This window comes from Crinia signifera, chromosome 11, assembly GCF_055691185.1.
Source record: "Crinia signifera chromosome 11, ASM5569118v1, whole genome shotgun sequence".
NCBI classification, from domain to species: Eukaryota; Metazoa; Chordata; class Amphibia; order Anura; family Myobatrachidae; genus Crinia; species Crinia signifera.
The window spans coordinates 3,637,054-3,650,185 of record NC_139227.1 but is presented as its reverse complement, the minus strand read 5'-3'; the positions used below and the strand labels follow the sequence as shown (position 1 = coordinate 3,650,185).

The 13,132-nt window shown below is 43.5% G+C and overlaps 1 protein-coding gene across 2 annotated transcripts in view; it reads right to left on the bottom strand.

Annotated features, from left to right (window-relative positions):
• Positions 1-13,132, bottom strand: part of EDC4 (enhancer of mRNA decapping 4) — a 77,251-nt gene that overhangs the window by 42,910 nt on the left and 21,209 nt on the right. Inside the window, exons 9-12 of one of the 2 annotated variants that reach the window (XM_083164879.1) lie at positions 8,902-8,985; positions 3,569-3,664; positions 1,868-1,967; positions 1,587-1,767 (exon numbers count right to left, since the gene is read on the bottom strand). In XM_083164879.1, the coding sequence (XP_083021005.1) occupies positions 1,587-1,767; positions 1,868-1,967; positions 3,569-3,664; positions 8,902-8,985 (461 nt within the window). Of the gene's footprint in view, positions 1-1,586; positions 1,768-1,867; positions 1,968-3,568; positions 3,665-8,901; positions 8,999-13,132 lie in introns of both variants that reach the window. The other variant, XM_083164878.1, reaches the window with a different exon arrangement.

Below are 13,132 nucleotides of genomic sequence, written 5' to 3'. Positions count from 1 at the left end.
AAATAGGTGTGAAAATTGCAAAGCAAACATTTTTATTCATCATAAGTATCTGTAATGTTTACCATATATAGGAATCTTGATTACACAACATTTTTCATTTGAATTTATATACCAAATGTGAGTGATGCTGGCATTTTTAGCGGATATCTTGCGCATTTCAAAGATGTTGGCACTCAAAGGGTTAAAAAAAAATATCTTGTACATGACAGGTGTACTATTATTGACATGGGATTGGGAATAAAGGACTCAATACACTTGTCCGACGTATTGCATGCGACACATTGGCAGCGAATCCCTGGGAGCTGGTCGGCTTACAATAACTTTAGCATACAATGTATATACGGTCAGTGTCTGGGCAGCTTAAGAGCTGGAGAAGCCTTTGATGCTCTGTTATGAACAGACTGACATTCTGTACAGACAATGCTGTGCTCCATTTTACTCACTGGGCAGTATTCGGCTGGTGAGGGGTTAAACAGCGGGGATCGCCGAAAACAAGCGATCCTCGCTATTTAACACCCCGTGCCGGCCGCTCACCTTATCCAATGTTCCTGGGGGAACCCTCAATGTCAGACTCCCGCTACTGTCATGTGTGGAACGCATGACATCACTTACTGTTAAAACCGGAAGTGTGGGCGCTTGCAATGCGGCCTGTTCGCACGGCCCGCACTTCCGGTGTCACACACTATATATATATATATATATATATATATATCAGCTGTTGATCAGAAGCTATTGTGGTTTGCTCATACCACACTAAGGAGCAATCCTGAATCTCTTCAGAACGCTATTCCACCCATTTTTTCCACGTTTGGTATAAGAAATTGGTTTGCCTATACCACACTAAGGAATAATCTTGAATTTCTTCAGAACGCTATTTCATCTTGTTCTACGCTTGGTATAGGAAATTGATGCTGACAAGCATTAGGATTGAGATCTGTTAAGGATCCACTCCTTCACGTTCTTTCTAATGAAAGCCATATCACACTGTGACTGAAAAACATTAAGTTACCTGTGGACGGTTACCCCTGAGGAAGTCGTTTTAACGGCGAAACGCGTTGGGTTTTGTGTATACTGACCGTTATAGAAATCCATGACTCCACACAGATGAAAGAATTTTATTGTCATATTTTACCTGTTTTATATTAAATTTGTTGTATCGTGACCATATTGTCACCATTTATTATATTGGTGGTGGATACACTTTAGGAGGGCGCACTTTGTCTATCGTTTGCTATTTCTCCATCCTCCCCCACTAACAGGGGGGACTTACTTAGTTGCTGCCCATACATTTCCTGTAGCGCATTGAAAGGGTACCCCTTCTATATATATATATATATATATATATATATATATATATATATATATATATATATATATATATATATATATATATATATATATATATATATATATATATATATATATATATATATATATATTATATATATGTATACACACACACACACATGTAATATATGTCACCAATGTTTTAAACCCTTGTTTTTATTTTCTTGGATGAGTAATAGAACATAGAAAATAAATCTATATCACTTTACAGAGGGGGAGACTACATTATATTTACCCACCTTCATTGATACTGTCATTCTCTACCTCTGATGGAAGAACCTCTGTATGCCGGAGACGGCAACGACTAACATCCTGGATTCCAAAACTCAAAACTGGATGAGTAAGTAAAAACTCAGAAATGGAAATAAAAGACGCTGTTCCATCATCCTGATTCTGCAATAACTCCATCACGTATAAAACCTACAAAACATACATTTCTTTTATTCATTTGCAAATAATGAGGTTCTATATTAAATTATAATAAAAAATGTACGGCGCAGCAACAATTTACGGAACATACTTTTCTTTGAACATCTGTGAGTATCAGGAACTCTGCGGACAAATCAAGAGAAGCCTTTAATCCTGGTAAAACACTGGAGCTAAATGGGTCTGGTGAGAAACTAAAAAAAAACATTTGTTATCTATCCAGGCAACCAAGAACATAACTGTTTGCTATATTATAGTTATAGTAATTGTAAACATTGCATATTGTGCATCATTCCCGAGTAAATGATATTCCAAAATCCCACGTGGTCAATGGACAGATCATGTCAACATTACGCTATTACCAACCTCGTTCTAAAACAGGGATGGGGAACCTTCGGCCCTCCATCTGTTGTGGAGCTACACATCCCAGCATGCCCAGCAACAGTTGTAGCATTGTCACATAGCAAAACTGTAACAGGCATGCTGGGATGTGTAGTTCCACAACAGCTGGAGGGCCGACTGTTCCCCATCCCTGCTCTAAAACATCACCGTTCAGAAAGAGCCTTTAAATAAATAATCTACAGTATATCTCATAGAACCTTAAGATATAGCATCAAAATATAAATGATTTGGATTTTGATTTACCCAAGATTATTTTTTCTTAAACTAAACCCTGTCGCTGGTAGATCTACTACTATATAACTAATTTTATGTGACATTATGATAAGTATTCACTTCCATTGTCTGGCAAAGTATCATTGGGGCTGATTCTAAGTTGGGCTGGTACCATGAGAGTTTCAATAATATAGATATAGTCACCCAAGGGCCAAATGGATTTCTGTCCAGTGTCCGTTCCTATGATGCTTTCCTTTTTAGGTCCAAATGTTACCAAAGAAAGGACTTTGAAGGAGAGACTGCGCTCTCCTGACACAGGAAAACCTGTAGTAATGGAGTTCCACTTTGCGTGCTGGCTGTTTGGAGTCCCAATTTGGAGAACGGCTACCGGGATGACATGGAAGCTGGTCTGGTCACAGAATAAGAGGACAGGTGTATAGTCCAATTGGTGGGTGTCCATGCTCCTGGTAGAATTTATATATGTAAGCAGGAGCTAACTGTATCTGATAACATCTGTACCCTCATGAGGCCCTGGGCTCTCTGTGTAGGGCAATTGTATGGAACCAGGTGCAAAGTTACAACTTCTGTTGCTTGAAGATCATATCAAAACAGAGGCCTGAGACTATTAACCATTTGTATTTTATATATATATATATATATATATATATATATATATATATATATATATATATATATATATATATATATATATATATATGTGTATTTTCCCATAATACAATAGTGCCGCCTTGCTGTAGTATTTTAGAATTACAAACATTGCTAGATATGTAAATAAATACTTGATATTAAAGAGTTATCATTAAAGAGCAGTGGGTTTAGTGCTATAATCAGGGCCAGTTCTAGGTGGGCGAGCCATGCAAGTTAACAGGATGCTGCCGACTGGTGGCCATTTTTTTTTTATAAAGGCTCATGTAAATTAAACCATCAGAAAAGCAAAAGATGTCATTTTCTTAGCCACCTGAAAAAAAATTGTATTCCGGAATTTTGGGATATGAAAGAATCCCCTTGTACCCCTAAATTAACTGCAACGTTATATACTGTATGCAGAGTATTCAAAAAAAAAAAAAAAAAAATAAGTGTCATAGAAGAAGAGAGTGACTTTGGGGAACACACGGTTTCTTTTGTCAGAAAAGCTAGATGACAATTCCATGCATCTCACCGGATCGTCTGCAGGCACGTCCAGGAAACCGTGCACCACATTTTAAGTCGTCTGTTCTGATCGGCCCCCGTGATCAGGAACCTCCAAAAAGGAACACTGTAAAAGATAAAAACCATATGAATATGACGACAATTATACTATTACTACTCAGTGATCGCTATAGCACATATATTACCCGAAGACGAACACAAGGGACTCACGTTTCCAGGATGATGGGATCCCATGGGAGGCATGCCTGCCCTGTCTATTATATGCCATGAAGAGATCTCGGCCAATGAGACCACAGAGGAGACAGACTTCTGTCATCACAGAGCAGGCTGGACTGAAGCGCTGCCTGGCTAGCCTCATGCCAGGGTTAGAGTTGCCGGGGCAGGTTAGTAACGCTCACTGCGGTGGTATCCCCCTCGCTCCCCAGATTGTTTGGCTGCCAGACACTGTGCCTGATGTGATGGGCATGTACAATGGGTATGTGCAATGCATGGGCAGTATTAATCCTGTCATCAGTGTTGCTGGATGAGTGCTCTGTAAGTCTGTTCACGAACAAATGATTCCCAAAGCCAAATAAAAGACTAGACAAAGGGTAAAATAAATAGCAACTGCAGAGCTGTGGAGGCTCAATCTTTTAAGGAGTTTGCAGTACGGATGGTGTAATGGTTATATTACTGCCTCACAGCGCTGAGGTCATGGGTTCTATCCCCACCATGTGTTATATATACGGTGCAGTATGGATGGTGTAATGGTTAGCATTACTGCCTCACAGCGCTGAGGTCATGGGTTCTATCCCCACCATGTGTTATATATACGGGGCAGTACGTACGGTGTAATGGTTAGCATTACTGCCTCACAGCACTGAGGTCATGGGTTCTGTCCCCACCATGTGTTATATATACAGGGCAGTACGGATGGTGTAATGGTTAGTATTATTGCCTCACAGCACTGAGGTCATGGGTTCTATCCCCACCATGTGTTATATATATGGGGCAGTATGGATGGTGTAATGGTTAGCATTACTGCCTCACAGCGCTGAGGTCATGGGTTCTATCCCCACCATGTGTTATATATACGGGGCAGTACGGACGGTGTAATGGTTAGAATTACTACCTCACAGCGCTGAGGTCATGGGTACTATCCCCACCATGTGTTATATACGGGGCAGTACAGACGGTGTAATGGTTAGCATTACTGCCTCACAGCACTGAGGTCATGGGTTCTATTCCCACCATGTGTTATATATACGGGGCAGTACGGACGGTGTAATGGTTAGCATTACTGCCTACAGCGCTGAGGTCATGGGTTCTATCCCCACCATGTGTTATATATACAGGGCAGCACGGACGGTGTAATGGTTAGCATTACTGCCTCACAGCGCTGAGGTCATGGGTACTATCCCCACCATGTGTTATATATATACAGGGCAGTACGGACGGTGTAATGGTTAGCATTACTGCCTCACAGCACTGAGGTCATGGGTTCTATCCCCACCATGTGTTATATATACAGGGCAGTACGGATGGTGTAATGGTTAGTATTATTGCCTCACAGCACTGAGGTCATGGGTTCTATCCCCACCATGTGTTATATATACAGGGCAGTACGGACGGTGTAATGGTTAGCATTACTGCCTCACAGCGCTGAGGCCATGGATTCTATCCCCTCCATGTGTTATATATACAGGGCAGTACAGATGGTGTAATGGTTAGCATTTCTGCCTTACAGCACTGAGGTCATGGGTTCTATCCCCACCATGTGTTTGTATTTCTGCCTCACAGCACTGAGGTCATGGGTTCTATCCTCACCATGTATTATATATACAGGGCAGTACGGACGGTGTAATGGTTAGCATTACTGCCTCACAGCGCTGAGGTCATGGGTTCTATCCCCACCATGTGTTATATATACGGGGCAGTACGTACGGTGTAATGGTTAGCATTACTGCCTCACAGCACTGAGGTCATGGGTTCTGTCCCCACCATGTGTTATATATACAGGGCAGTACGGATGGTGTAATGGTTAGTATTATTGCCTCACAGCACTGAGGTCATGGGTTCTATCCCCACCATGTGTTATATATATATGGGGCAGTATGGATGGTGTAATGGTTAGCATTACTGCCTCACAGCGCTGAGGTCATGGGTTCTATCCCCACCATGTGTTATATATACGGGGCAGTACGGACAGTGTAATGGTTAGAATTACTACCTCACAGCACTGAGGTCATGGGTACTATCCCCACCATGTGTTATATACGGGGCAGTACAGACGGTGTAATGGTTAGCATTACTGCCTCACAGCACTGAGGTCATGTGTTCTATTCCCACCATGTGTTATATATACGGGGCAGTACGGACGGTGTAATGGTTAGCATTACTGCCTACAGCGCTGAGGTCATGGGTTCTATCCCCACCATGTGTTATATATACGGGGCAGTACAGATGGTGTAATGGTTAGCATTACTGCCTCACAGCGCTGAGGTCATGGGTACTATCCCCACCATGTGTTATATATACAGGGCAGTACGGACGGTGTAATGGTTAGCATTACTGCCTCACAGCGCTGAGGTCATGGGTACTATCCCCACCATGTGTTATATATATACAGGGCAGTACGGACGGTGTAATGGTTAGCATTACTGCCTCACAGCACTGAGGTCATGGGTTCTATCCCCACCATGTGTTATATATACAGGGCAGTACGGACGGTGTAATGGTTAGCATTACTGCCTCACAGCGCTGAGGTCATGGGTTCTATCCCCTCCATGTGTTATATATACAGGGCAGATGGTGTAATGGTTAGCATTTCTGCCTTACAGCACTGAGGTCATGGGTTCTATCCCCACCATGTGTTTGTATTTCTGCCTCACAGCACTGAGGTCATGGGTTCTATCCTCACCATGTATTATATATACAGGGCAGTACGGACGGTGTAATGGTTACATTACTGCCTCACAGCACTGAGGTCATGGGTTCTATCCCCACCATGTGTTATATATACGGGGCAGTACGGATGGTGTAATGGTTATAGCATTACTGCCTCACAGCACTGAGGTCATGGGCTCTATCCCCACCATGTGTTATATATACGGGGCAGTACGGATGGTGTAATGGTTAGCATTACTGCCTCACAGCGCTGAGGTCATGGGTTCTATCCCCACCATGTGTTATATATACGGGGCAGTACGGATGGTGTAATGGTTAGCATTACTGCCTCACAGCACTGAGGTCATGGGTTCTATCCCCACCATGTGTTATATATACGGGGCAGTACGGATGGTGTAATGGTTATAGCATTACTGCCTCACAGCACTGAGGTCATGGGCTCTATCCCCACCATGTGTTATATATACGGGGCAGTACGGACGGTGTAATGGTTAGCATTACTGCCTCACAGCGCTGAGGTCATGGGTTCTATCCCCACCATGTGTTATATATACGGGGCAGTACGGACGGTGTAATGGTTAGCATTACTGCCTCACAGCACTGAGGTCATGGGTTCTATCCCCACCATGTGTTATATATATGGGGCAGTACGGACGGTGTAATGGTTACATTACTGCCTCACAGCACTGAGGTCATGGGTTCTATCTCCACCATGTGTTATATATACGGGGCAGTACGGATGGTGTAATGGTTACATTACTGCCTCACAGTGCTGAGGTCATGGGTTCCATCCCCACCATGTGTTATATATACAGGGCAGTACGGATGGTGTAATAGTTAGCATTACTGCCTCACAGCACTGAGGTCATGGGTTACATTCCCACAATGGCCCTAACTGTGCGGAGTTTGTATATTCTCCCCGTGCTTGCATAGGTTTCCTCCGGGTACTCCAGTTTCCTCCCACAATCCAAAAATATACTGGTAGGCTAATTGGCTCCCAACAAATTAACCCTAGAATGTCTGTGTGCGCGTGTACATGTGCTATGGAATATAGAGCGTAAGCTCCACTGGAGCAGGGACTGATGTGAATGTTCAAGTATTCTCTGTAAAGCGCTACGGAATATGTGTGCTCTATATAAGAAACCGTTAAATAAATAAAAAAACATAACTGTTGTAGAAAAGTCAAGACCAACAGATATATGCATTGATGATAGTTTAACATATGCAAATTCTGACCCACAAATCTTAATTTGACCAAACACTTATGCAATTGTGGCCGATTGTGGTGAAAAGCAGCCAAATTGCATGTGTTTGACATCGGATCTGGAGACTGAACCTCCTGCACAGGAGATAAATCTGAATGGAAGCCGTCAGTGCAGATCGCGTCCGATTTTGCATGAAAACAATGGCACATCATGTGCCAAATCTGATGAAGCGCTCCTAGGGAGTTCAAGGCAAATTAGGTGCAATTTGTATCTGACAAGTGCGACTAGTGTATGGGGGCCTTTATACACATCTATTCTGTGAGATACTATAGAACTTTGTGTACCCCAATTTCCTTTAAGTTTACAAACTTGATTTCTGGAAACCTGAGGCGGGCATGTTTGTTTTGGGTGTTTTTAGAAGCTGTGACAGAATACATATGCGAGACTAGTGGACAGGCTGCTGGAAGCATCTCCAGTGAGTTGGGGATTCCAACGCTGGTGTTTGGCCACCAGTCAGGAATCCAGCACCTTGCTGTCAACCACCAACATCCCAGTCGCTGCCATGATAACAGCAGTCCACAATCACTCATCAATATACTATGAGATTGGTGTAAATACTTGAATATACACATGAACCAAATATTTTTGCATTTGTAGAGAATGCTGAAAGAGATTTTTCAATAGCTACAAGTGTTCAGCTACTATTAAATGTAATGCCTTGTACCTGTCCCCATCATTATGTAATATACACTGTTACAATGATAGTGACATCCAGCAGAAACTGAAGAGATTGGTGAACACAAATATTTGTTACCACAGCCAAATTAGTCAAACCAAAAACAGCACATTTATAGCAAAACCGAACCTTATTTCACCACTTTACTACATATCACATTGCGAGTTACCAGCCCATCATCAACGTAACAGTAATGTCATCGCTGGTGGCTGTGCGAGCCAAGTGGTGCAACACTAACTTGATGTTTCAGGTGCCACCTAGTGGCTGCAGATGCGAACACTTGAATTAGCCCCATAGAGGTGAGAAACAGCATTAGCCTTTTATTATATAGGCTATTGGATATTTTCTAATAATATACAAGTCTATGGTTATTGCCCACACGCAGGTTTCAATTTGTCCAGTGTCATTTATCAGGACTGCTTTACTTCCTGGTGTGTGTGTCATAAACCTGGGTAATCAAGGCGTTAACTTAAAGTTCCAAATGCACACAATAAATATTACAAATAACGAGCTTACTCCGGATCCTGCTTCTTGTGATTGTCACAGAACAGTAAACACGACACGGGTCTTCCACTGTGAGGTTTCCATTCATGGAGACACCTGGGCAAAATGCAACAAACACAACAGGAAAAGCTTCAAATTTTTGTTTCAAACAAGGTGGTTTTCAAAATAGAATAAACAAAAACAAATATGTACTGGATGGAAACGTTGGCCAGTAGCAGCCAAGAACGATGGGCGAAGGTATATTCATCTAAGAAAAAATTGGGGAGGGAGCTCTTAATTTACAGACCTACTTAGGTACAGATGCAAAGACGTCGGAATAAGTAGCAATATCATGTGCAGGCAATCACTGGGAATAACCATCCTGAAGAACAATGTCCAATGTAATATCATATACACATATCCACTCCCAAACCAGTAATATTAGTTTAAAATAGTTAGTTACTACAGTTTCACTATTCAAATAGGGTGAATACTGGGCACATGACGGCAACAAGCTTCCACCCTGATGGAATACATTGCATCGGTTTTAGTCCACTTTTTTTTCTTTTCTTATAATGCTATGGATAATGTAACATACAAGGGTTAAACAAAAATATGGAAACAGCACACGGATGGCATGAGTGAACTAGACGTACGTTTTCATCACCAAACCAGACGTGGCGCCACAGGAGTTTGCGTTTGGGGAAACCTGTTGAGGCAGATGCAGGTCTCAGTTGCTCTGTTGACCATGTTCTGTGCAGGCATTAGGGATCATGTCTGAGTTAAGGGTTTCAGAAAGATGAAATTGTTGTTGCCTGGCTAGTGAAGATGAAGAACTGCAACCAAGTACACAGTTGCACCCAAGAACATCTACTGTACCAACTGCATGATGGTACAGCGCTGGGTGGGCGTCGAGCATCCTGTATGGAATCAGAGAAAGGGATTGATCGGTAAGCACCAAAATCCTGTTTTCTCTTTCATCTATAAGGGACGCAGGGAATCATAACGATGGGGACATCCCAGAGCCTTTCACATGGGCGGGAGAGCACTAAGAATCCTGCAAAACAGCATGGTCAAACTGACTCTCAGATGCCGCAAACATGTCAAAGCAATACAATTTTACTAAAGTGTGTCTGCCTGCACAAGTACCGGCACGACACAACTGCAACAGACACCCCCTGATCAGTCGCTCAAGAGGAACCAATCGAATGGGTGGAATGAGCTAAAACAGAAGCCTGAAACCAGGAGTGAGGATGCAGTATAAGCTTGATGGATAGTAACCAGCGTTTTAAAGACTGTTTTGAGGCCGGCCAGCCTTGCTTATTTCCAGTGAAGATGAAGGTGTGTTCAAGACCATTTAAATTGGAGATCTCCTTGTAAAGTCCTGGAAAGGAACTGAAAGCCCCAACCATGAAAGCCCCAACCATCTTTCCCAGTAATGGACAGATGAACTGAAACTCTCTTGGGATGAAGAACCTGGCAGACTAAGGCCTGAATTGCATGTCCCTTGTTAATAGTGAGATAAACTCTTTTAAGAACCTTGTCCAAAAACATACCTAGGAAGAGGATCTTCTAGGTAGGGACCAACTGAGACTTGGTGGAATTTATAATCCAACCATGTTGTACTTGAACTTGGTGGGTTAATGGAAAACGCAATGTAATTGCTCCATGGAAGGAGCCTTGAGAAGTAAACCGCAGATGAGACATCACCACCGCCATAACCTTGGTGAATACACAAGGAGCCATGGAGAGGCTAAAGGTTTAAGACTGAAAGTGTTAATGAATTGAGAACTGAAGAAACCTTTGAGAAGGCTCCTAGATGGGAATGTGAAGATAAGTGTCCCTGATGTCTAACACCACCAGGAACGCTCCATGTCCTGACCTGCAAATAGGCATTCAGGGACTTCAAGTTCAAGATAGGTCTGACCAAGCCACCCGACTTGGGGATCAAAAACAGGCTTGAATAAAGCCACTGGTTCTGGTGATGTTCTGGAATCTGATCCAAAACTCCAGTTTGTCTATAGCGCCCTATACAATCTGACACTTTTCCTTTAACGTTTTTAAATCTGTCTTGAAATATTGAAGAAGTGGAAGAACTTAGAATTCCAACCTGTACACTTCTGAAATAAGATCCTTGACCCAAGCATCACGGCCGGTCCATTTCCAAACGGACCAAAAATTCTGGAGAAGCGCTCGTCTCTTCGGGTCAGCGGAATAAGCTGAAGTAAAGGATCTAACATGATCTCTGGATCCACAGGCATCTGAGAAAGGAGCACCACAGGTTAAACCACGAAATATGAAGGGCATTCAAAAGGAACAAAGCAAGGCACCGAATACTGCCTTCTTGGAGCAGGTGGAGCAGTCGGTAGAAAAGTGGACTTTCCTCCCATAGCTTGGGAAATCCATTCAGCTCAGAGCCAAATAATGCATCTACTGTAAACCAAACACCTTCTGCATCCATTTTAGGTCCAAAGTCTGCATGACATGGTTTCAGCCATAAAGCTCATAGAGCAGAGATCACCATTGCTGAAATACGAGAGGTAAGCATACCTGCATCACTTGATGTCTCTCCCAGATATGCAGCAGATTCACGAATATTCTCGGTTAATTCTGATCAACTGGATATGGTCCAAACTGTTCTGTAACCCAGCAGAAATCCTACCACAGCAGGGTATTTTTTGGAAAAATCAATGTCTATTAAACAATCCCAGGAGTCTCAGGGGTTAATCTTTTCTCCCCTGTAGTTCTCTCAAGGCACCCAGGCTTGATTACAGCCGGCTGCTCTGCACTCAAACCAAAGGGTCTCCCGATCACCAGATCTCATGTACTGGCGCAGGCTGGCGGACCGGCTGACAGTTTACAATAAACATCCATTAGCCGCTTGCGTGCAAGGAGAAAATCATTCCAAGGTCACAGACAATACAATTATTTGTAAGGTGCACGTATATCTAAGACACTCTCGGGTGTCTTACATTTGCGGCTACCTTGTATGGGAAGAGGGTGGGTAGCTGATGTCAGCTGCCCGTCCCCAGCAACCGCGTCATCGAGGAATTACCATGGGGACCTACATGAAAAGCTGGGCATTCCCTTGAGCGCAGCCCCTCATTGCTAGGTGCAAACGGGACAGCGAATAAGCAATTTGCTCGCATGAAGCAGCTGCACATGCGCATAAATGCAGGGGAGCGATCAAATTACAATGACCTCCAATATGAGGCAATAGCAGGCAAACAAGTTCACTCCGTCAAAGGGTCAAATCTGTTGTGAAACCTGGCAATGGTCAGATGGAGGTGCAGCTCCAGCTATTAGCCTTGTAGCGAAAGATGGCCACTGAAGCTGAGTGCACACCCCCGCCAGCGGGAAGACAATGGCGCCCCAGAAACCAGAAGCCCCATTCTGCCGCCAGTACTGGCGGGGACTAGTGATGGGAACAGCTCGCCGCAGTCCGCAGAGACCGGAGGTCATGCAGGGGGAGATGCACTGAATGAGACATGTAAACTGTGGGGGGATAGCGCACACTTGGACAGTGCCTCTTCTCACCAACTGCCTCTAATAAGCTGCCTTGGAATCTAGGAACACTGCTCACTAAAGGCCACCTTCAGCCTGGATGCCATTGGTGGGGGGCTGCTGGGGCTCCAACTTAGCAGCATGCTACTGGATGTGATGTCCCTGCAGCTAGAGATGGAGGTGCCAAGCCTGCAGAGTGGAACCTGACACCCACCCCCCCCCCCCCCCCCCCCTCCCCCAGCAGCTCCACCATTGCAGGCTGTCAGCATGTTGAGGAAGATCATGGTACAATTAAAATCAAATAAAGATTAATTTGTTGACCATCCAGGACTTATATTTTTCCATTTCAATGAAAAGTCACAATATCTTGCTTGCAAACGATGGTCCTACACCTTATAAAGAACGGTGTTCCCACAATTCTTACTGAAAATACAATGGAACTACAAACTAGAGCACCGTACTATAAAAACCCATCATGGGGTAATTGTAAAGAGAAAAATATAGTAGAGCATTGTTCTAGAGTGTTAAAAGAGCAGGACTCGTAATGAACGGAGTAAATACAGGTCGGGTCTCCGTGTAGTCCAAAAACCGAAATGTTCAGAAAACCGTGGTTTTTCAGAATGTTTTGGTTGTGCGCAATGCACGCTGGGACCGGAGATGCCGCTGAAGAGCATCCCAGAGGCCGCCGTGGAACACTGTGGAACCATCGGGGCACCACCAGGTAAATATGAGAAAAAATATGTTCCAAAAACCGCAAAAA